The 20788-nt window shown below is 51.6% G+C and overlaps 8 protein-coding genes across 8 annotated transcripts; 4 read left to right on the top strand and 4 right to left on the bottom strand.

Moving 5' to 3' along the window:
• Positions 1 to 669: 669 nt before the first annotated feature.
• On the top strand, positions 670 to 2557 carry BGZ61DRAFT_497088 (major facilitator superfamily transporter; the record flags this gene model as incomplete). Its single annotated transcript, XM_046251100.1, has 6 exons — positions 670 to 803; positions 868 to 1163; positions 1223 to 1388; positions 1437 to 1472; positions 1503 to 2134; positions 2190 to 2557. The coding sequence occupies 6 exons, from the start codon at positions 670 to 672 to the stop codon at positions 2555 to 2557; spliced, it is 1632 nt and encodes a 543-aa protein (XP_046100140.1).
• Positions 2558 to 3681: 1124 nt separating this feature from the next.
• BGZ61DRAFT_497087 (glucose galactose transporter) lies at positions 3682 to 5303 on the top strand (the record flags this gene model as incomplete). Its single annotated transcript, XM_046251099.1, has 5 exons — positions 3682 to 3772; positions 3839 to 4039; positions 4094 to 4196; positions 4249 to 4919; positions 4978 to 5303. The coding sequence occupies 5 exons, from the start codon at positions 3682 to 3684 to the stop codon at positions 5301 to 5303; spliced, it is 1392 nt and encodes a 463-aa protein (XP_046100139.1).
• Positions 5304 to 5636: 333 nt separating this feature from the next.
• On the bottom strand, positions 5637 to 6242 carry BGZ61DRAFT_536453 (uncharacterized protein; the record flags this gene model as incomplete). Its single annotated transcript, XM_046254403.1, has 3 exons — positions 5637 to 5798; positions 5860 to 6117; positions 6189 to 6242. The coding sequence occupies 3 exons, from the start codon at positions 6240 to 6242 to the stop codon at positions 5637 to 5639; spliced, it is 474 nt and encodes a 157-aa protein (XP_046100138.1).
• Positions 6243 to 9306: 3064 nt separating this feature from the next.
• Positions 9307 to 9570, top strand: BGZ61DRAFT_536452 (uncharacterized protein; the record flags this gene model as incomplete). The annotated part of the gene is made up of 2 exons (XM_046254402.1): positions 9307 to 9368; positions 9429 to 9570. 2 exons carry the CDS (start codon positions 9307 to 9309, stop codon positions 9568 to 9570), a joined length of 204 nt encoding a protein of 67 aa, XP_046100137.1.
• Positions 9571 to 10622: 1052 nt separating this feature from the next.
• Positions 10623 to 11517, top strand: BGZ61DRAFT_360990 (pyrroline-5-carboxylate reductase dimerization-domain-containing protein; the record flags this gene model as incomplete). The annotated part of the gene is made up of 2 exons (XM_046241222.1): positions 10623 to 11175; positions 11225 to 11517. The coding sequence occupies 2 exons, from the start codon at positions 10623 to 10625 to the stop codon at positions 11515 to 11517; spliced, it is 846 nt and encodes a 281-aa protein (XP_046100136.1).
• A 104-nt stretch (positions 11518 to 11621) lies between these two features.
• BGZ61DRAFT_397526 (pyridoxal phosphate-dependent transferase) lies at positions 11622 to 15041 on the bottom strand. Its single transcript, XM_046242978.1, has 5 exons — positions 14803 to 15041; positions 14310 to 14746; positions 13990 to 14260; positions 13214 to 13942; positions 11622 to 12854 (listed from the first exon to the last, which is right to left on the bottom strand). Exons 1-5 carry the CDS (start codon positions 14871 to 14873, stop codon positions 11732 to 11734), a joined length of 2631 nt encoding a protein of 876 aa, XP_046100135.1. The 5' UTR covers positions 14874 to 15041; the 3' UTR covers positions 11622 to 11731.
• Positions 15042 to 16023: 982 nt separating this feature from the next.
• BGZ61DRAFT_536448 (major facilitator superfamily domain-containing protein) lies at positions 16024 to 17691 on the bottom strand (the record flags this gene model as incomplete). The annotated part of the gene is made up of 1 exon (XM_046254401.1): positions 16024 to 17691. One exon carries the CDS (start codon positions 17689 to 17691, stop codon positions 16024 to 16026), a length of 1668 nt encoding a protein of 555 aa, XP_046100134.1.
• Positions 17692 to 18150: 459 nt separating this feature from the next.
• On the bottom strand, positions 18151 to 20215 carry BGZ61DRAFT_536447 (uncharacterized protein; the record flags this gene model as incomplete). The annotated part of the gene is made up of 3 exons (XM_046254400.1): positions 18151 to 18674; positions 18726 to 18997; positions 19047 to 20215. The coding sequence occupies 3 exons, from the start codon at positions 20213 to 20215 to the stop codon at positions 18151 to 18153; spliced, it is 1965 nt and encodes a 654-aa protein (XP_046100133.1).
• Positions 20216 to 20788: the final 573 nt, after the last annotated feature.

The following is a 20788-nucleotide window of genomic DNA, read 5'->3' as shown; positions in this document are numbered from 1 at the left end:
GTGGTGTAGCAAGAGATTATCTGTTAAATGATCAACCACGAATGGAGGCACGAAACCGTGCGCAGATCGAGTGAGATCTAAGACCTATCTTTTACCCGGAGGAAGTATCTCAGATCGTATCTATTTCCTCACATAGCAGATCCACAGTTAATTGTCTTCGGCGCGTCTTTACAGGTAGCCTTCCTCATTTACGGCAGAGAAATGGGATCCGCCGGTGCCGGTGATTTGACGTTTCAAGAGTTTTATTGCGATTTGCTGTCATTGGAGTGTCAAATCAAGTGCGCAAGAGTGATTCAGATAATAAAAGCCACCAAGGTAAAAGGGCCCGAGATCTCGGCCGATAATTTCCGCCTCGCCCACTTCACTCACTATTTTTTATCCACTTCTTCCCTTACTACCACCAGCCCATTTCTCTTAGCACATTTATTAAGAAAGTGATGAGGTCCGGAGCTCGGAATGGATCGTCAAGCCATTCGTCACTAATAGTGGATAGCTCAAGGAAATGTCATCCATTACAAGGGCGAAATGTAACATGGATCCAGACAGCTGCGGTGTTAATAATAGCTGCGCTATCCAATCTATTTTGTACCCTTCAATTTCGCGGCTCTCTATCCATCCCACAAGTGACTTGTGACCCTGCACTTCATCTAACCAAATCCAACAAACCCCATGGAAGCTCCAACTCATGAAACGACCAATGGACAGGATGAAAGTGGTTCTAGTGTCCTCGCCGAAGGGCCGCTCAAATCTGAACTCAAGAGTGTGGATATCACTTCGCCGCGCATGATCTTGCTCTTCCTTGGGTAACAGCACCAATCCCCCATTCGTCTCGCTTTGCCAGGCCCCTGACAAACGTATTACCTCCAGGATATACGCTGGCCTTTTTCTGTCCATGATGGATGCATCAATCGTTGCGTCATGTTTGCATACCATATCAGGCGAAATCCAGGCATTTGGGTCTGTGAATTGGGTTGCGTTGGCGTACACCTTGGCCGAGTGTAGCTGTGGCAGTGTTTTTGGTCGGGTATCCGATATAATTGGCCGAAATAATGCGTTTGTTTCAGCCAATGTCATATTTCTGGCATTTTCTTTGGGATGTGGTTTTTCCCAGAACTTGAACCAACTCATTGCGTTTCGTGCCCTGCAAGGGCTTGGCGGTGCAGGTATGCGAAAGGCGAAAGATCAAATCATCTATCACCATATACCAAGGCTAATATCACAGGTCTCTTCTCTATGGCTATGATAGCCATTCCAGAACTATGCCTGAAACATCTTGATTATATGTTTGGCCTCGCAGGTGTCACGATTGTTGGTGCAAGTTGCATAGGTCCAATTCTGGGTGGAGTGCTCACCCAATATACTTCTTGGAGATGGGTATTCTGGATAAAGTTAGAACCACCTTGTGATTGGTATCAAGAATGTTCTAACTTTATCAGTGGACCCATCTGTGCGACGTCAATAGGATTCTTCTTGTAACTTTGGCCGAAGACACAGGATTTGAGACCCATGACCCAACGCTCATGGAAGTCATTCGACTACACCGGGTCCATCTTATTCGTGGCCGCCTTTGTTCTTGTCGTATCTGCATTCCAAAACGCTGGGATATCGACTACTTCTGGGTTCTGGAGCAGTGCTCTGTTCGTTTGCCCTCTCGTTATCGGGTTGATCTGCGCAGCAGCCCTCTTCACATGGGAGTATACGATGGAACACCACTTCATGCCGATATTTCCGCCCTCCCTTTTGCGCAATCGACTCTACGCATCAGGATTATTAACCACACTCTTCATGGGCTTTCCACTTTTTATGCTCATATTCTCGGTCCCTCTCAGAGCCCAGCTCGTGAGCAGTAAAAACCCATTACAAGCAGCAATCACCTTGTTGCCCACGCTTGGAGCAAGTGCTATGGGCTGTATTATAGCTGCAGCGGTCAACTCAAAGAGGGCATTCTTCTTCGAATCTATGCTTACTGGATCAGCGTCATCAGTGATCGGTTGCGCACTTTTAACCACTATATCCGATGCTGGCGACGATAAGAAACTACTTGGATATACTACAATAGTAGGACTAGGTATTGGGCTATCTATCTCTGCTGCCACGGGTGTGGGAACGTACCAAGTTTTCCCCCGTGAATATGGTATGATTTAATAGCTTCTAATCGGTGGTGGTAATCTGCTAACCCTTGCTTGCAGCACCCGCGCAAGGAATATTGGGACAGGCAAGAGTTTTGGGAGGTAGTCTCGGGATATCTGCATTGACTGTCCTACTGCACTCGAAAATCGAAAAGTTGGTTCCAGGTCCTATCTCTCCACACTTGTTAGCCATTTTTGGAGATGCAGAGGCAGACCTACCAGATCAGTTGCTCAATTTGAGACCAAAAGCATGTTCTGGGGCCTTTAAAGATGGTATGCTGTTGTCGGCTGCCGTTTCGGGTGCAGCAGTTTTGACAGCGCTTCTCGGCTATCAGCGCAATCACCAAGATCCCAAGCAACAACGACTGGGCTTGGTGCGATCGGAGGCACTTGGGAGCCAAGCAGCAAAAGATGTAGGCGGTGAGTGAGGGTGCCACAAAGATCGGCGAGAAATATGACAGCATCTAGATGGAGATATTGCATACCGAAATCTAGAGAGGGGAGGAGGCCATTGTCTTGTGATTATTTCAGAGTATTCCAGTCAATTAAATGAGGATGAAGACTCTCAAATGAAACGTATCCCAGGCGGTACTAAACTCCACCATAGGTGAACCCCATGTTGAAAAAACTCTTTCATACTTCTCTATTTGATCTGCTCCAAGGGTCCGAGTCTTGGTAGCGCCCACCCGCCAGTAAACGCCCCAAAGCTAGATGTTGGTGAACTTGTCTGCCTCCGTCCCAAATGATAGCTCATGGCGTGTTAGAAGGATTGTGAATTGGTACAAATTGTTCAGCTTCCAGTGTAGATGACAACGAGAGCAACAACTGCGGGAGTAGGTCACCAACACTAGCCTCGAATTATGGTGTGGCTCGGAAAAGGCCCGAATCTGGGGTGCCAAGGATACGGGAGCCAATTACTTTACGCGTAAATTTATACGCGGGACTGGCTTTCCTGCGAGCTGATCCCGAGCTCGTCGTCTTCTACCCCGAGCCGCCCTGCGAGCTTACTTGGACCTCGAGTGGCTGGAGATCTGGGGCAGTCCTTGCTTCGACTAGACCATTTTAGCAATTCTGCCCCATATATCGCCCAGCATGACTCGATGAACAGCAGATTTCGGGCCTCAAACCCCGACGTCCGAAACCTCGGCGCGTGTGACTTTGCGGGGGCCGGGGTCATGCGGAGACATGGATGCGCTAAGAACGCCAGATATATAGAATAGGCGCCTTTGCAGCAAAGTTAGGCCGAACGTGCTTCATTCAAACGCCACGCTGAGACCACTGAGGGTGTCCTACCAGCCAAGAGCCCCCAAGCTCGCGCAATGTTGACCCGAACGTCGCTGTCCATCAGCCGAAACGACACGCCGACGATGTAAGCTCGCGGAACTGGCCCCGATGCCAAGTTTGTGGGGTATCCGGGGAACGATTGCGGAGGATATATCTCGACCTTCTCCCCACAGATCTGTCTCCGAGAATCTAGATCTACTCACTCCAGTTCTAACGAGCTTTATCACCCGCAAGACGAGAAACAGTCCAGCGTGACATCGAAGCCATCATGTTCACCAAAAAGAGTCTTATCGCCGACAACAATGTCGCCAGCGCGGTTCACATGACTGTTCGACAGTCCCTGCTGCCCAACTTATCGGGTACGCTTCAACGAGTCAATCCACTCTAAAGCCATGATGAGAAGCTAACAGCTGCCTCGCCTACAGTCACCATGCTCTTCTTCCTCTGGGGATTCGCCTACGGTCTTCTCGATGTTCTCAACTCCCACTTCCAGTCGTTACTGGAGATCAGTGGCTCCATGGCCTCGGGTCTGGCTGCCGCCTACTTCGGCGCTTACTTCATTTGCCCACCCACCCTCTCCGGCTGGTTGCTTCGAAGATTTGGATACCGCGTCACTTTTATTAGCGGTTAGTAGGCTTGTTGACTAGGAACCATCGGAGTCATTATTGACATTTCGGCAGGCCTTAGTATCCTCGCAGTCGGCTGCCTTCTCTTCTGGCCTTCCGGCTTGAAGAAGTCCTTTGGTGGCTTCTGCGGCTCGATGTTTATTGTTGGATGTGGCCTGTAGGTTGATTCTCAGCCGAGACTCTAACAAAAACTAACAAATTAACCACAGGTCCACTCTCGAGACCGCCGCGAACCCCTTCCTCGCCATCTGCGGTCCCCCCAAATACTCCGAAGTCCGACTCAACCTCGCCCAGGGTGTCCAAGGCACCGGTTCCTTCGTGGCGCCACTCTTGGCCTCCCGAGTCTTCTTCGCCGATACGATCGACACCGAGGACTCTCTCAAGAACGTGCAATGGGTGTATCTCGGTGTTGCTGGTTTTGTCGCCTGCCTCATCGTCGTCTTCTTCTTCATCCCCATGCCTGAAATCACCGATGCCGACATGGCTCTGATGGAGGGCGAAATTGGCGAATACGACCCCGGCCCATTCCGCAAGCAGTACAACCTCTTCCTTGCTGTCTGGTCTCAGTTTTGCTACGTCGGCGCCCAAGTCGCCGTTGCCAACTACTTTATCAACTTTTGCATGGACCACGGCAAGACCAAGGCCCAGGCTTCAGATCTCCTAGCTGTCTCGCAGGGACTTTACACTGCGAATCGATTTATTGCAGCTGGTCTAATGCTTATCCCTGCCTTCAAGCCCCGTCTCATCTTGGGAACTTATCTCGGCTTGTGTGCTGTGTTCATCACTGCAGCGATTCCCACCAAGGGGACCACCGCCATTGCCATGCTTATCCTGGTCTTCTGTGCTGAGTCTGCATGCTTTGCTTGTATTTTTGCCACTGGTAAGCCGTCTTCTGTTTCTCACTCGTATCGATTTGGTATTCTAAAGCCATTCTTCAGGTCTTCGCGGTCTCGGTCGTCACACCAAGCGTGGCGGATCGTTCCTCGTCGCTGCAATCTCCGGTGCCACCGTTTTCACTCCCGCTACCGGAGCTGTCATGGACGCCACCAACGCCTCGACTGCGATGGTTATCCCTCTTACCGGCTATATCTTGGCTTTTGTTTATCCCATCTACATTAATGTGTGGAACAAGGACCTCATGGATTCGCATCGCGCGACTGAGGTTGGAATCCAGCCCGACGAACCCAAAGATATTGAGTTTATGAGCGCCACGCACGATGAAGACACGAATCAGAGGAAGCAAATGACTTCCCATGTTGAATGATTATTGTTCAATTCGAGAGTAGATAGGCATTTTAAGATGAGCAACGTAATAGCAACTGTTAGTCAGTGAAGGTCTGAAACCGTTCATGCGAAATATATGATGCAGGCAACAACTATGTCTACCTACGCAAATGCTTCCAGCTTTTAGCGATTGTTCACCAAGGCAACTACATTTATTGGAGAGCTTTTTAAGAGTGGTGTCAACTTGGGCCACCGTTATCTCCGGATAAAGTTTGCCACTTCAATTTAGTAAATGATATATCATGGAAAGTAAAGGATCCGATCACCAGCTGCCCACCCCAGTCATCCGTGCAAACGCCACGTTGACACAACATTAGCAAGTGAAGCTGCAATCCAAATCAATTTCCCCGTAGCTGGGCACTAGGCCGGCGCCAGTATTCCAGTTGCCAACCTTGCAAATAAGAAGGTCTCCCTCGAAATATTCGCTATTGGCTCCTCCACTGCGCCAAGCCCTGTCGCCGTATCGGAACTCGGCCTCCCGAATGTTAGCAGATGGCTCGAAAACACAACAACATGTTGACGGTTCGTAGACTTACAACATCTCCGGAGCTAGGGTTTCCGGAGGGGAATATAGTAGCATACATCTTGTCAGGCATGCCTCCTTCTTGTGCCTCGATAAGGATTGAGCCTTGATCCTGCCAAACCTCGTTATTCTGGAAGACCAAGTACCCATTGACGTCGTAGATCTTGATCCAGCCAGATCGAGTCTCAGAGTCCAGCTTCCGGTGTCCGTGAACATGGACACCACACCAACCACCAGCGAATCGCTTCTGAATGCTACCATCCAGAGAGGCCTGATCTTCGATAGGCTCAGGCCACGACTGGATGATCTCACGAGGCTCATTGGGAGTCACGACTGGAGCACCCAAAACCGCATGGCCAGAGTGAGGGCAGAAGCGAAGATATTGGAGGGGCGCATGGTGATGATTTGATGTGAAGTCTCAAAGATGGAGAGTGATGCAGTATGGTAAGGTTGACTGGGGAGTATTGCAAGACTGGGTATGTGTGTGAGTCGAGGATGAAGAGGGCATAATTCATTCAGCAGCGTCACAGAGTATTATACATCTCTTCTCACAAAACGCTGCTTAAATCAATTCGAAAGCCTGCATGAAAACATCATTGACCTCCTGATCCAACATCTCGATCCTTCGCCTTGTCCTTCGCCTCGAATCCTTCGTCGGGTCCGAGGCGCTGAACCTGATACCCGAGATTTCCATTAGTCTCATCAGCCACTCCCAGGAGCTTGCATCCCACGGGCTGATGGTAGCCCTACGCAGCTTCGCCCCGTCGCCAAGGTTCGGAAGCGAGCATCAGCTTAGACTTACAAGCAAGCTCCTGCATCCTGTAAACCAACCTTAAGAAGGTTAACACTTTCTCAATCTGTTGATTCGTCAAATATACCAGCCCGCGGCCACTAGGATTAGATCGTTTGACCTCAATTCATCGTCAGGAGCGGCGACCAATTTAGCGTGCAATGCAAAACTGCGCTGCCACTCTGCCACATTTTTCGCATCGACACATGGTGATCATCGTCTCCATCCAGGACCAAGTTTATTATGTTTAGTTCGCTGCCGGCAATAATCAGTTCCCTTCAGGGAAAGATTGGTCTGTTTCATTCCACGAGTCGGCCCATTATGTTATGGATAGGTGGGCTTCCAGGCAACCAGATTCCAAGTGAATGTGCTTTACTCACAACGCCAAGGCATGTAATATACACAAGGCAATCCTTATCCTGACTGAGATGTAAGTCATTCTGCCCCACAATCCTTTCCTGGTCGGTAATAAGTCCTGATGGGAGCCGTTTAGTTATTGGTGGAAGCAATCGTTTGATCCGCAGGGCACTGGATGATCGCTCAAAGCGATATAAAAAAATGGCTCGTCGCTTAGCGAATGCCTCAAATAGACAGCTGCATCTGCTCAGCCACACAGGATCGTTGTTCACTATAAACAGGGGCAGTGTTTTAAAAATTCCATCTAGGAGATTTTCCTTTTCTGAGACACGACACTCGGTTTCCCCGTACCGGCTGCCCAAGAAATCAAACTGCCCCAGTCACCGCGGTCAATGTTTACCCTCAACTCGTTTTACACAGCCACTAAAGTACAAGCACTATCTAAGTTCCCTATAGCCGCTGCACGATAATAAGGAATTATCATAAGATCGCGCTGAAATGTTTGCTCCATAATTAAAGAGGCTTGGTCGTTCGGCATTACACAACTGCTTATTCTTGGGCGCTTTGTAGACAAATGGTCCACAACACGGGTGGTTCAGACTGACATTCCGACTTCATATAACACAGCCTGTTTTGAGCACTTTGTGAAGGTAGAGCTCCATGTGTTGAAGCATAAACCATCTGACCAACGAGTCTCAGATAACATGGACAATAGTTTGCGAATGTGCAACTGGATCCCCTAAGCCTTTGATAACAAAATTGCCGATTTCAATCACGGCTACCCTGGAGCGATGCGTTACTCAGAATGATTTTACTCCTGGGACTCACTCACCTAGAAACTGTATTGATTACTGATTTTGGTTCCGCATGCCCCGACGTGTAATATAATTTCCAACAATAATAGCACCCGAACAGCATACACTGTTATTTGCCTGGTCATTCTCAAGTGTTTTCAAGCATCCAAGAATTCTCGCCAAATCAATGCTTAGTCATTCTCGAATATTCTTGAGCGAGCATTACCTGCTTAGTCATTCTCGAAGGCCATCCGGCGACCCCTACCTGCACCGGGGCCAGTGCGAATAAGATACTAAAGCTACATCCATACCTGTACCGGACCCGGTGCGTTTAACACCACGTGACATCTTGCACCGGGTCCGGTGCAAATAAGACCCCTTATATAAGTAACCTCATGAGGGTAAGCAGGTATGGATGCCCTATCTTATTTGCACCACCAGTGGTGCAGGTACGGCTGCCCGCTATTCTTGGGCCAGGTGAATCTGCTTAGTCATTCTCGATCGGTCTCTGAACTCGGACTGGCTAGCAGTACCTGCACCGCTAGGGGTGCAAATACCAACCGTTGGACTCGTGCACCGCTGGGGGTGCAACCAAGATCCGTCGTATGAGTTCAAGCTTCCAGCAGCTACAGCACCTCAATTTTCTAACAGCTTCAGTAGCTACAGCGCCTCAATTTTCTAGTAGCTATAGCAGCTACACCACGTTATTCTTTTAAGAGCTATACTAGCTGCTGGAAGTTTTTACTTGTACAATGGATCTTATTAGTTGCACCCCTAGCGGTGTACAGTCATATGGTTGGTATTTGCACCCCTAGCGGTGCAGATACTCGAACTCGGCCGCTTAGTCATTCTCGTGCGTTCTCTGGCCATACCTGCACCGGGGCCGGTGCAGGTATGGATGGCCGCATTCACCAGCACTGGAACTCTGAAATAGGTAGGGCTTAATTATCCTCAGGCATTCTCGCACTATCTATTAAGGCATTCTCCAGCTGTATTCTTAAAAGCCGCCCATCTCAATTATTCCTCCACCTAGCTATTCTAATACCGTATATATAAATTTGCCATTGGATTTATATTTATAAATAGACGATTTATATTTATAAATAGACATTGATCTCAGATGAGTCGATCTTGAGAGACTGTCGCAGGCTACATGCCGATAACAATCAGGGCAGATTTGTAGTATTTCAACAGCTTCTAGCTAATTAAGGTGACATGCATGTAACGACTTTTAAAGATGTGCGGACAGAGTACTATCCTGAAAAAAATAAGACATTGACAGACTCATTGGAATTGGTTGCTGACCTAAAAGTTGACAAGCTTTCTGGTCGGCCTCTTGCAGCGGCGGGCGTCTTGTTTAGCCTCGTTTTGATGCTGTCTGGGATGAGCAAGATTGGAGCATTGTTGATTATAAAACCGGGAATCCACAATCTTGGACTCTCATGTCTTATTTTGAATCCTCTTCTTATACAAGCACTTGGCGTCCAAATTCTATGAGCCCGCTGCTCTAGTATTAAAAATGGGCGACAAGTTCTATGCTGTGGCTGTCGGCAAGGAGACTGGGGATTTTGACACTTGGCTGTAAGTAATTATTCTCTGCATATATGAGCCCAGAAGAGGCTAACGGGCATGGAATACTAGAGAGGTGCAGGCTTTGGTTACCGGCTTCAAAGGCAATAAACACAAGTCATTTGCCACGTACGAAGACACTTGGGTTCATGTACCGCAACAGTTCCGAGTCCATAACCCCGGTTGCATTGTCAACCCACAATGCGCATATTGAGCTCACTGTGAACCAAAATGCCCCTAGGGCGTCTCGCAGAAGTCAAGAGGTCAGGGATGAGGCACAAAATACCCCGCGAGGGAGGAGAGGTGGGGTGCATCCAAGAGAGAGAGATGCTGATAGATATTATAAATCTGTACAGTCTATGCAAAATTTGGAGAGGCAACTGCAAGTCAGCTTACAAGTGAGCATTGTCGCCATCAAACGCGGCCACGGAACGGATGCAAGTGTGCTTTGTCGGATATTTGAATAGGTCTGAGTCCTGGGAGCCGTCTGGGCCAAACTGAGAATTTTGCGCTTTTTAAAATAACTTGACCATTGAACTTATCTTGATGATAAAATTTCCCTGATTGCACTATGAATGCGAGAGGAAAACGTGCATCGATGTGGTAGCTCCTAGGTGTGACTCCTCTCGCTTTCTGTCGGGTTGTCCAAGCAAGTGGGATCACACGGCCGTTTTGGGATGGTGGGGGTGGAGGACAAAGCGATGGAGCGTTGCGTAAGCGTATGCCGACATTAAGCGCACGACAACACTGGAGTGGGATGTTGTCCTAGCATTTAGTGGATTATTTGGGAGAGTCTCGATCCGGGAGAGATGAAGTTCCAGTCCGAGAGTAGCCTTGAGGAGATGGTGTTGAGGTTTGGCGTGGGAGAATTGACCGCATCTAGCTGCGATATCGGGGGTGAGACAGTTGATGTTTTCAGGCTGGTGTAGAGAGGGTTAATTGTTGAAGAAAGTGAGGGGAAGTAATTCGATACAACGTGTACTATGATGCTTGTATATACCAGGACCATCATTCGAGAATCAACCCATGCATTTGCATTTACGTTATCCCATCCGTCTTCGCAGCAACTAATGCCAAGCTCGGGTGCAGATGGGCTATTCCCTGGTGGTGCGGGGTCGAAGCCCCAATCTTTTACGCTACGAGGCGCAATTCTCAAGTAGCAACCCCACCTCTGCACATGGCAGTCCGTTTTCGTCGTTGGGAGTTTACGCTCTTAAAAGGCCATCGACAAGCCATTCCCAACACTCCTCCACCATCACATCCACCATGGCTCCCTCACTGCAAGACGCGCAAATCTCCTTCGTCGGCGGCGGCAACATGGCGTCGGCCATCATTGGCGGGCTGCTCGCCAAGGACATCGCCAAGCAGCACATCTACGTGGCCGAGCCGTGGGACGTCAACCGCGACAAGATGGCCGCGCTGGGCGTGCGCACCACGGCCGACAACGTCGAGGCCTCGCGCGACGCCGATATTGTTATCATCGCCGTCAAGCCGCAGGTCGCGAAAGTCGCCTGCACCGAGCTCGGTGCTGCCTGGGCGACCCGCGAGCGCCTGCCGCTGGTCATCAGCATCGCCGCCGGCATCACCGTCGCCAGCTACGTCGAGTGGTTCAGCCAGGGCAGCGGCCGCACGCCGCCGATTGTGCGCGTCATGCCCAACACGCCGGCGCTGGTCGGCGAGGGCGCGTCGGGATTGTTCGCCAACGAGGGCGTGTCGGCCGACGAGAAGGATCTGGCTACGGCCTTGTTGGCCAGCGTCAGCAGAGCCGCCGAGTGGGTGGACAAGGAGTCGCTGCTCGATGTCGTCACTGGCATCTCCGGTAAGTCTTGCAAGTCCACGACCTTTACAAGTTCTAACTCAACCCTCAGGCTCTGGCCCCGCCTACTTCTTCGCCTTTGTCGAGCACCTCATCACCGCCGGAACCAGCCTGGGTCTCTCCGAAGAGCAGGCCACTCGCCTGGCCAAGCAGACTGCCCTCGGCGCTGGAAAGATGCTGGTCGAGGCCACCGAAGATCCCGCCCAGCTGAGGAAGAACGTCACCAGCCCCAACGGCACCACCCACGCCGCGCTGGTGAGCTTCGAGAACGATGGTCTCAAGGATATCGTTGGCCGCGCCGTGAAAGCCGCCACCGACCGCGCCGAAGAGCTTGGCAAGGCGTAGAGCATGTGCAACGAGTAAATGGCCCAAAAATAGACAAAATGAACAAGACACCGGCATATTCAAGGATTGCACTGAAATGGCTATTTGATTGAGATTATACGATACCCTCTATGCTTGTAGTTCTACCCGCTGCGTAAATGTGTAATTGTTCCCTCCCAATTTTCCAACTTCTTCTCCGTCTCTTATCCCTCATCAATTGTCAAGTTCCAAACCATCAGAGTCGCGCCCGAACTTGGATTGCCTTGTTCCAGTCTTTCACCACCTGACTAAAAGCCTCGATTTCCCGCTCATGCGTCGCCCACGTCGTGAGCAGCCGCACTACTGCTTGTTCGCCGCCATACTTCTCCCACACGTAAAACGAAAACCTCTCTTGCAACTTCTCAATCAGAGACAAGGGCAGCACGGCAAACACCTGGTTCGTCTCCGTGGTGACGTACAGAGAGAATCCGGCGTCGGCGATTCCGCACGAGAGCTTCTCGGCCGCAAGATTCGCCCGCTCGGCAAGCTCAAAGTAGAGGTTCTCGCGGAATAGCTCGGCGAACTGGGCTCCTACCACGCGACCCTTGGCTAGGAGTGAGCCGTGCTGCTTTACGTAGAATTCAAATTCGCTTGCTAAGCTTGGATCCTTGACAACCACTGCCTCTCCCAGCAGCGCTCCATTCTTGGTTCCTCCAATCCAGAAAATGTCAGTCAGTTCCAGGACGTCGTGCAGCGTCATATTATTAGTCTTGGACGACAGCGCAGCACCAATTCGCGCGCCGTCGAGGAAAAGAAGCAGGTTCTTCTTTTCGCAGAGGTCTTTGATCGCGCGCAGTTCCTCCTTTGTGTAAACCGAACCGAACTCCGTTGCGTTGGAGATGTACACCATCCGCGGCTTCGCCATGTGGGGGAAATGCCAGTTTTCGTCGAGGGATTTGGATATGATTTCGGGTGTCAGCTTTCCATTGCAAGGCGTCGCGTTGATGATCTTGTGGCCCGATGCCTCGACGGCACCCGTCTCCCGCGTAACAATGTGCCCGGAGCTCGCTGCGATGACGGCTTCGTGCGGGCGCAGGCAGGCCGCAATGGAAATGGCGTTGGCTGAAGTTCCGCTAGGCACGAAGAAAACTCCGACATCGTCTCGTCCGAGATGGCATCGGATTCTTTGTCTCGCTAGATCGCAGTATGTGTCGTTTCCGTATCCGACCTCCTGGGTATAGTTGCTTGTGAATAGTGCCTTTAGGATGAGCGGGTGTGCGCCCTCGCTGTAGTCGTCCGAGAAACTGTACTGTGCCTTTCGATCGGTCGACATTAATTCCGACATGGTGATGTGCTGTAAAGATGTTGCAAACTTGCGTCTGTTGCCACCAGGAATAACAGACAATACTGGCACTATCTATATACGTACGCCGATCCCCACCATTTAGTGGCCCACACCCACACGCGGATCGAAGTCGGAGGTCATCGTCATTTTAGTCAGTACGACCTTAGTCAAATCTCGAGAGTGGGTCGTCAGACTCCCATTACTCAAAGTTCAATGACATACTTCCCTCACGAGATCGCTTGCGGGGTTCTTGTAAGCGGGTACGGGCTCTTTCGGCGAAGCACGTTGGAAGCTAAAGATACGCGACGGCAAGGCATTTCATGCGGTGCAACTATATCATTGTAACAGATTGCTAGGTACTTTGCAGACCAACTCCCGACCGGGACAAATTACGCAATGACGGAAATGCTGTGGACGGCGTCGAGGGAAAAGTGAATGAAGCTGCGGTATGTCTCGACGGTCGACGTATTAAGGGGTTTTGGATAGGTCAGGCAGATCTGCATGTCGGGCTTCAAGGGGATCCCGCTCGCCGTCATGTGGTTGGCCGGGTCGTACAGCTCTGGATACTTGCCGAAGAAGGCCGGGTCGATTTTGTAGTACGACGCGCCGCGGTCCATGTTGAGGAACTTGAACGCGGCGGCTGCGTAGTCTGGTGACGTGAAGATGGACGCAACGTCGGGCGCGGGGAGCTTCACGGGGCCGCGCTCGGCGGACGGCGACGTCGTGGACATGGCGGTGATGAGGTCGGTGACGCGGATGTAGACTTTGGCGGTTGGCGCGCCGCGGATCAGGTCGCACATGAGGGCTTCCACGACGTAGCCGGTGACGGCGTCGCAGAAGATTTGGTCGATCTGAGGATTCGCGGCGTGCAGTTTGATGAGCCGGTCGCGGATGGAGGGGAACGGGATCCAGTCGATGACGAGCGGGTACTGGTTCTTCATCTGCACTTCGGTTGGGCGATATCTTTCGTGGAGCTTTTCAAATGTGCCGATGGAGGGATACAGTTGCCAGGCCGTGAGCTCGATGATGTGGAAGAAGCGCGTCTTTGCATACCATGCCATCACATCAGGTCGAGTCATGCTGTTGAACATGGAAAGAACCATTAGGACAGGTTGGTAAAGACTAGAAGGCTGTTAACACTGCTCAAGCTTAGCAAGTCATTTAATCACCTCTGAGTTGGACCTTGTAGTTCGGGCGAGATACCCATCATGCTGAATTTGTCCTTGAGGAGGCACTGCAACACATGGATGTGGTCTGAGAAGGGCGAGTTGGAGTGGATCCATTCTTTGCCGAGCACCATGCTGGAGTGGTGAGACGCAGTAATGGCATCCATATACGGGTCCAGGCCCATTTGATATTCAAAGGACCAGATATTTGGAATTTGCTGATACAAGGTCCCGGGGTCGACCATGGCTAGGTCTGCGCCCGCAAAGCTGGTCTCTGTTTATGTGTAAGACACTTGGGTGATTTTTAACTGGTAAAGACTTACTGTCAGTGGCATCTGGGGTAACTGAAGGACGAAAACTAAGAACTGCAGTCTCGGTAGACTCTGTAATATCCGTTATATCCAACGGCGGCATTTGAAAGTCAACTGATTGCGACTGTCTCTCATGAGACTTGTGCTTTTGCCTGGATCCACGCTTATCCTGTACCGCAGACTCATTTCCGCTGTCTTTAGTCTCATCGACCGTTCCATCGAGTGTTACAGACACAGAATCCGTGAGCGACTGCACTGTCGCGAGCAGTCTACCCAACTTGCTCTGAACCTCAACGAGCTGCGTCCGGAGCCGGCTGTTCTCCCGCTGCAGAGCCTCCACCCGCTCGCTGTCCGGCCTTTGGTCGACATTGACGCGGTTGCGCAGCTCGCGGATGCATTCTGCTTGTCTGCGGCGGAACGCGCGCTGCGATAGACGGTTCCGGAGCTTCCTATAGCCATGTGTGAGTCGCTCTGCTCCACGGGCTCAACGTCGCGCGAGGCCTACTTTCTCTCCTGCTCGTCGCTGACAGAGGCTCCCTGGTCAGGCACATGCGCTGGGGACTCGGCGGCGGCCATTGCGTGCAGCGATATCTCGGAGTTCGTTGCGATGTCACTCGGTGAGACACGGCATCGGCGTCTTCAACAATTTCAGGGCTTGTTAGTGGTGCCCGAGATCGCACGGCTACGGGCGGCGTACACACGCTTTTTGCCGGCAGTTGCGGAGCCGCTAACGCCGTGGAAGAGGTGATTGGTGATGATTCGACTCTGGGGGGAAGTCAATTGATAAGAGAAACCGGCTTGTTGGTGTGGTGGAGGACAAGCTCCATAGAAGCATGACGCTAAAGCCAATGGAGGGGTTCGTATTGCAGTGACGAGATAAGGGGAATGCTCGCGAGGTGCTTCTAGAACTCTCACTTTGGTCACCTGCCATCTGCTGCACCGTCACCGACTACCTGTTTATGACGAATGCTGGTGTCATAGTCTCGTACCAGTTCTCCGTTTCTTGACATGGCTAATATACTGGAACACGAAACTCAAATTGCTCAAGTTCATTTCCGTAGATGAGCTGCTGCTAAGCTCGGGCTGAGCAGGCTTCCATTGGAATACGGTTGAGCGAGAAATAATATTCGTTGAATTGACCCGCTTGCGGCAGTAATAGCCGGACTGTATAGTCATCTGTGCCGATATCCTGACCCTAGTCGGGATGGGTGCGATGGATCTAAACCCCTCTTTTCTCAAGAGGGGTAGAAGGCATCCAGATCAATACAATCAGCAGCTTCAAAAAGCCCACCCAATCGAATGTGCGCTGTGTATTCTATAATATTTTTAAATCATGCGACTCGGATGTGTATCTATAGGGGGCCCGGTTAAGAGTTTCTACACTTTGCTCTGGCAATCCCGAATTGCAACAGCACCCAACCTTCTGTTACTCATGCGGCCATCTGATGGGAAGCACCGATTAAGGTAAAGAGTCTCTGATTCGCAAACTATAATCGCAATAATATGCTCAATTGGGGTTTGAATTAAAATAAGCTGAAACTGGCAAAAGCAGGCGTAAGACTAATGGCGGAATTTGCTCCAGACATTTTAGCCCAGCTAGACATAGGAAAGTCGGACCCAACTGCCTTCGTGTGCCTCATCCCTTAGCTTAGCCAACTGATATTCCATAACGGCTTCAGAAAACATATCCCGCCTTAAAAGCCTCTCCCCGCCGTTTGTGCGCTGTTCATTGAGAATGGGCCTTGATGTGCAACTTAATCAACAAATTGTTTCGAGACCAGTAGCTGCGGTATCGCTTGCCGAAGAAAAACACCAGCGGTGCGGTGACGGTCATGGCGAAGGCGAGACTACCGAAGACGTAAAAGACATGAGCCGGGCCCGAACTGCCGACCCAGGTATTGACGAACCAACTGAAACCGTAGAAGAGAAAATTCTTAAAGATAATCATGGACACAAACACGTCGTCGCTCATTTCACGGTAGGCGTCTAGGGCATAGCCACCAACGGCAATAGCCACGATGACAACGCCGGCGAGCGTGACGCCGTGCATAGTTGCCGTCGCGTAGTAGGTCTTGCCGTCTTGTGCCAGTGCCCCGAAGCTCATGAGGCCGACACCGACAAGCAGACCTCCCGCCACCGGCAGCAGGCGGTACTCGGGCTCGTAGATTCCCTTGTTTTTCACTGCACACCATTTGATAATGGGATCGGTTACTATGCTCATGAAAATAGACCCAATCATGGCGCCGATGAAGGGGCCTAAGGAAAGGTAGCCTATACCAGCCGCGGATAGCAGGTAAGGCGGGGCCATGAAGATTTGAGCGATGCTCATGGCTTGACTGACATAGAAGGCCGTCATTCCACCTGACACGACGACTGACCAGAGAACAGCTAGGTTGGTGCACACGGCGAGCGGCGCGATCAACAACTGGAGGAAGTTTTCGTCGCAGTAGGTTCCGGAGAACAGAGCTAGCTCTTGCAGGTAGGTCTTCTTAGCTGGAATGACAGGATGCGGCGAGGGCGCGTCGGAAGCTTCCGCCTTGTCAGAGAACTCGAGATGACGGCTCCCGCTGGCCTGCTTCTCCGCCTGAGCTAGCTCCTCGAGGTTGTCGTCCGCGACCTCATCTGTGTTATAACGTGCTTCTCTGATGTAGTTGGTCTCAGGCACGAAGAAGAAGACGAGAAGTGTTTGGAGGCCGGAAAAGAGAACACATAGATGAAACAGATATCGCCATCCGAGGTTGTCGGTGATAGGTCCACAGACGACCGCAGCGACATTGGACACGCCGGCCAGAATAAACTGAACCACAGACATGTAGAGACCACGTTGGTGAACAAAGTAGATGTCGCCAATGGCCGAGACGAGAATACTTTCGTAGGCGGCCGTAGCAATACCCTGGACGATTCGCGCGGCGAGGATTCCATCGTATGTGGAAACGCACGACCCGATAATAGAGCCAACTGTCCCCAGCAGGGAAGAAAAGAAAAAGACTGGCCTTTTCCCCCACTTCCTGGAGCACGCCGCAACGATAAATGCGGCCGCCCCGGCAGTGAGAAGCTGGTAGCTCGACAGTACCGCAATGTCGTTGATGGACCTGTCAAGGTCAACCGCAATGACGCCGAGACCCGGGTTGAGCAGACCGCTGTATACGCTGGCCATTATAATACCGCCGAAGCTGATGACGGAGATGAGAACCAGCTTTTTGGGCTGGGACCAGTTGAGAGGGTCGTTGGGATCAGCCGTGGGTTGAGGGACGAGGACGATGTGAGACTCTTTCCCTTTGCCATGCTTTAGTCCGGCGGTGCCGCCCTCGGATTGAGCACTCTGCTCGTTCAGTATGACGGTGGCTGGCACGTGAGCGAGGTGTTTATCCTCGAGGATGCCGAGAAACCCCATGTTTGGTGATGCGATGGGCTGCGGGATGCAATAAAGGGGAGGGGTAAATCACTGAAAAGCGAAGGGTCTAAAGGACGAGGATGTATCATGGATACAAGGAAAGCTTTGCAGGGTCAGGAGTCTTTTATACATATGATGAATCTTTCTTCAGCCATTTAGCCCGCTTTGAACTTTTAGTTCCACACCATTCTGAGGATCGGGGAATCCCACGGGGAACCCCACGGGGAACACCATGGGGAACACCACATTTTCCCTTACCATGGGGTAAATGCGGACCTAACCTACCCCAGGGAGCGGTGTTGATGGCACATCCTAGAGACTGACACACAAACCATCACTGCCCGCACTACTACAGGTCTCCCATGAGCGATGAATGGGGTCTGGCCGGGTCCTTCGGGATTCCACAAAATGGGCGTCGTAATCTCCGAGCTGTGCTTTATTTCTCGGGTCTCTACACACTCAATCGCTCAATCGGCGCTCTCTACGCATCATACAACCCAAGATAATTGTGTCCATGCCCTCGACGTCCGCATTCTCCTCTGCGTTGTCTTGAAGGTCCCCAAGGTGACGCTCGAAATCGCCTCCCGCCATACTGCTGACACTGTCGCTCATGTCATCTAGCTGGCCAGAATCCATCAACATGGTCAGTTTTCTCAACAAACGGGGGACCTTCAAGGTCCAATTGCCGTTAATCGACACAGGAACAATGTCCATACTGGCTAGGCCGCGATTCCGGTTCATGACGTTGCCCAAAAACCAGTACGCCAGCGCTCTGTCCCGATAGAGTCCTTCGCACGCCATCGACCCTGGTCTCGACAAGGTTTTGGCCCAATGCTTTCGCCAGAGCTCCAAGGCGTTGTCGACGACCTGAGACTGGACAGTGGTGAGGTGCTCGTGGATATTTACTTCCGCCGCACCCGGCATCTCTGGCTGATTTCTCTGCGCGTGGATTTTCTTCTGCTCCCACATATATAGAAGAATCCCTGAACAATCGATGAGAAGCTTCGCAGTTGGTTTGAATGAGGTCTACTCACCGTGGAGAACGGTAAACCCTCCCATTACGCTGAAATGCAAGGGCACCTTGATCGGATGATGGCACAAGAACAGAGACAAGATGACGGGATATTCTACTCTCGTCAGATTTTGCGCGTTTACATACAGTTCACGCCACTCCTCTTCGATGCTTGCGGCAAAGATGTTCTCATCGCAGGGCAGGGGGAGGCAAAGTTCGTATACGTGGAGTTCGGGGCGCTGATCGAACAAGACTGCCCTGATCGCATCGAATAGGTACAAAATGAATGCGGTCCTAGGAGGAGGTTAGTGAAAGAGGCCTCGGAGATGAAAGGTAAACTGACCTGATCCGGCTTTCTTGGACCGACCACTCATCCCATTTCATCTTCCAAGGCTCGGTGGTTGGATGGACGCCGTCGAAGACGCCCGCGTTCCTTGCCTCATTCATAAGTCTTCTGGTGTCGACCGGCGGACGGTACCGCTTGGAAGGGAAGTAGAATGCGTCTAAGAGAGTGACTATATAAACAGCTTGAATAGTGTCAAGCTGTGCCGAACCGCCCGCCTGCAGGCTCGGATCCGAAGTCCAAGCAAAGGTCTGTGCCATTTGAGAGAGTTGCAGGGCCTCGGCGCCGTTGGATTTGAGGTCTCCGGAGTACATTGCGCCCATCAAGATCATGGCGAAGATGAGCCTCGTGCTGGTGGCTGTGATGTTCCAGAATGGCAAATGGAGCAACGGTGTATGCTGATGAAACGACTTGAAGTACGAGTGGATGAAGAGGGACACGTTGTCGAGACTCAACCACTGGTCCCACCGCCGCGATCCTTGATTGGACTCGTGGAGAAACTTCAATATTTGCAACCGGTGGGCGTCGAGTGGCGAGATCTGCATGAGGCTCATGCCCCTGGGAAGATGGAATCTTGCCGTGCCACTCTGGCCGCTACCGCCACCGCTGCCCATTTCGATGTCATACGGACTGACCATGGTGGCTTCGGGCGAGATGAATTGTTGACTTGGCGATGCCTCTGACGCGGTGGCGTCGGTGCGGTTGTCCTCTCGGCGGTTCACGAAGGAATTGTCGAGAATGCTCCAATCAAGCAGATCGAGATCAAAGTACATGTCTTCAGCGAGGTTAAGGAAGTCGATGTCGCTTGTGTCATTGCTAAAGGACTCTGTGAGCGAGGCTGGAGGCTCCGGGCTCGCGATTCTTCTCTGATCGAACTGCAGCTCTGGGGAAGGGTTGAGCGGCTCGTTCATTTGGTCACAAGCTTGAGGCCCATCTGTATTTACCCGCTGGGCAGCGCCACCTTGGGTGTGTTGCGCAATGTCTTGGTCCACAGCAGGCGAGATATCTAGGCGAGAATCCGACCCTTTAAAAGCAGCTCTCTGTTGGTCATGTTGCTGAGCGTGTTCTTGGGGAGAGTTACTGTGGCGGGGAACTTGGTCGGGCGGAATAGATTGCTCCGTCGTGAGTGCCGTCGCCTGGGTCATCGGCGAGGAACAATTGCTTGACATGTTGGTGACTCTGGCTTTTCGTAGGGTGAAATGACAGGCTTGACTTTGCCCAAGGCTGCAGCACCGCTCGCAAGGCTGGACGCCAGAGCACTTGACCTTGGAGCATCTACACGAGCTACAAGCTCGGTTGACACGCCGAAGTATTTCAACCGCCGCCTTGTCCACGTCTCGAGCCGACTTACAACTCTGATAGTGACGACGAAGAGCGTCGCTGCCATACCATCATCAGCTACCTACTTCGGGGGACAGTGTAGTGGGTGAAGGAGACGGCCTGCAGAGGTCTCTGAGCGGCCAGGATCTGTGTGACCAGGACTCACCTGCGTGCGAACCTTTTGCCGCAGAATGGGCAAGGGTACTCCTTCGAATTGCTGTGCATCGTTGCATGGCGCTTTAGATGCTCCGGGCGAGTGAAGGTGGCCTCGCAAGAGTCGCAGCGATGCTTCATTGTGACATTGCCTCGTGTGCGCGGCATCGTACACGAACGAGATGAACGCGCAACCAGCCTTCCCTAAGAAAACAAGCACGATCCACGGAGCGAAGGGATCGTTAAGTCCGTGGTGGCCGGCTGGCGAG

This window comes from Ilyonectria robusta (assembly GCF_021365365.1).
Source record: "Ilyonectria robusta strain PMI_751 chromosome Unknown BGZ61scaffold_20, whole genome shotgun sequence".
Lineage (NCBI taxonomy): Eukaryota > Fungi > Ascomycota > Sordariomycetes > Hypocreales > Nectriaceae > Ilyonectria > Ilyonectria robusta.
This window is presented reverse-complemented; position numbering and strand designations above follow the sequence as displayed.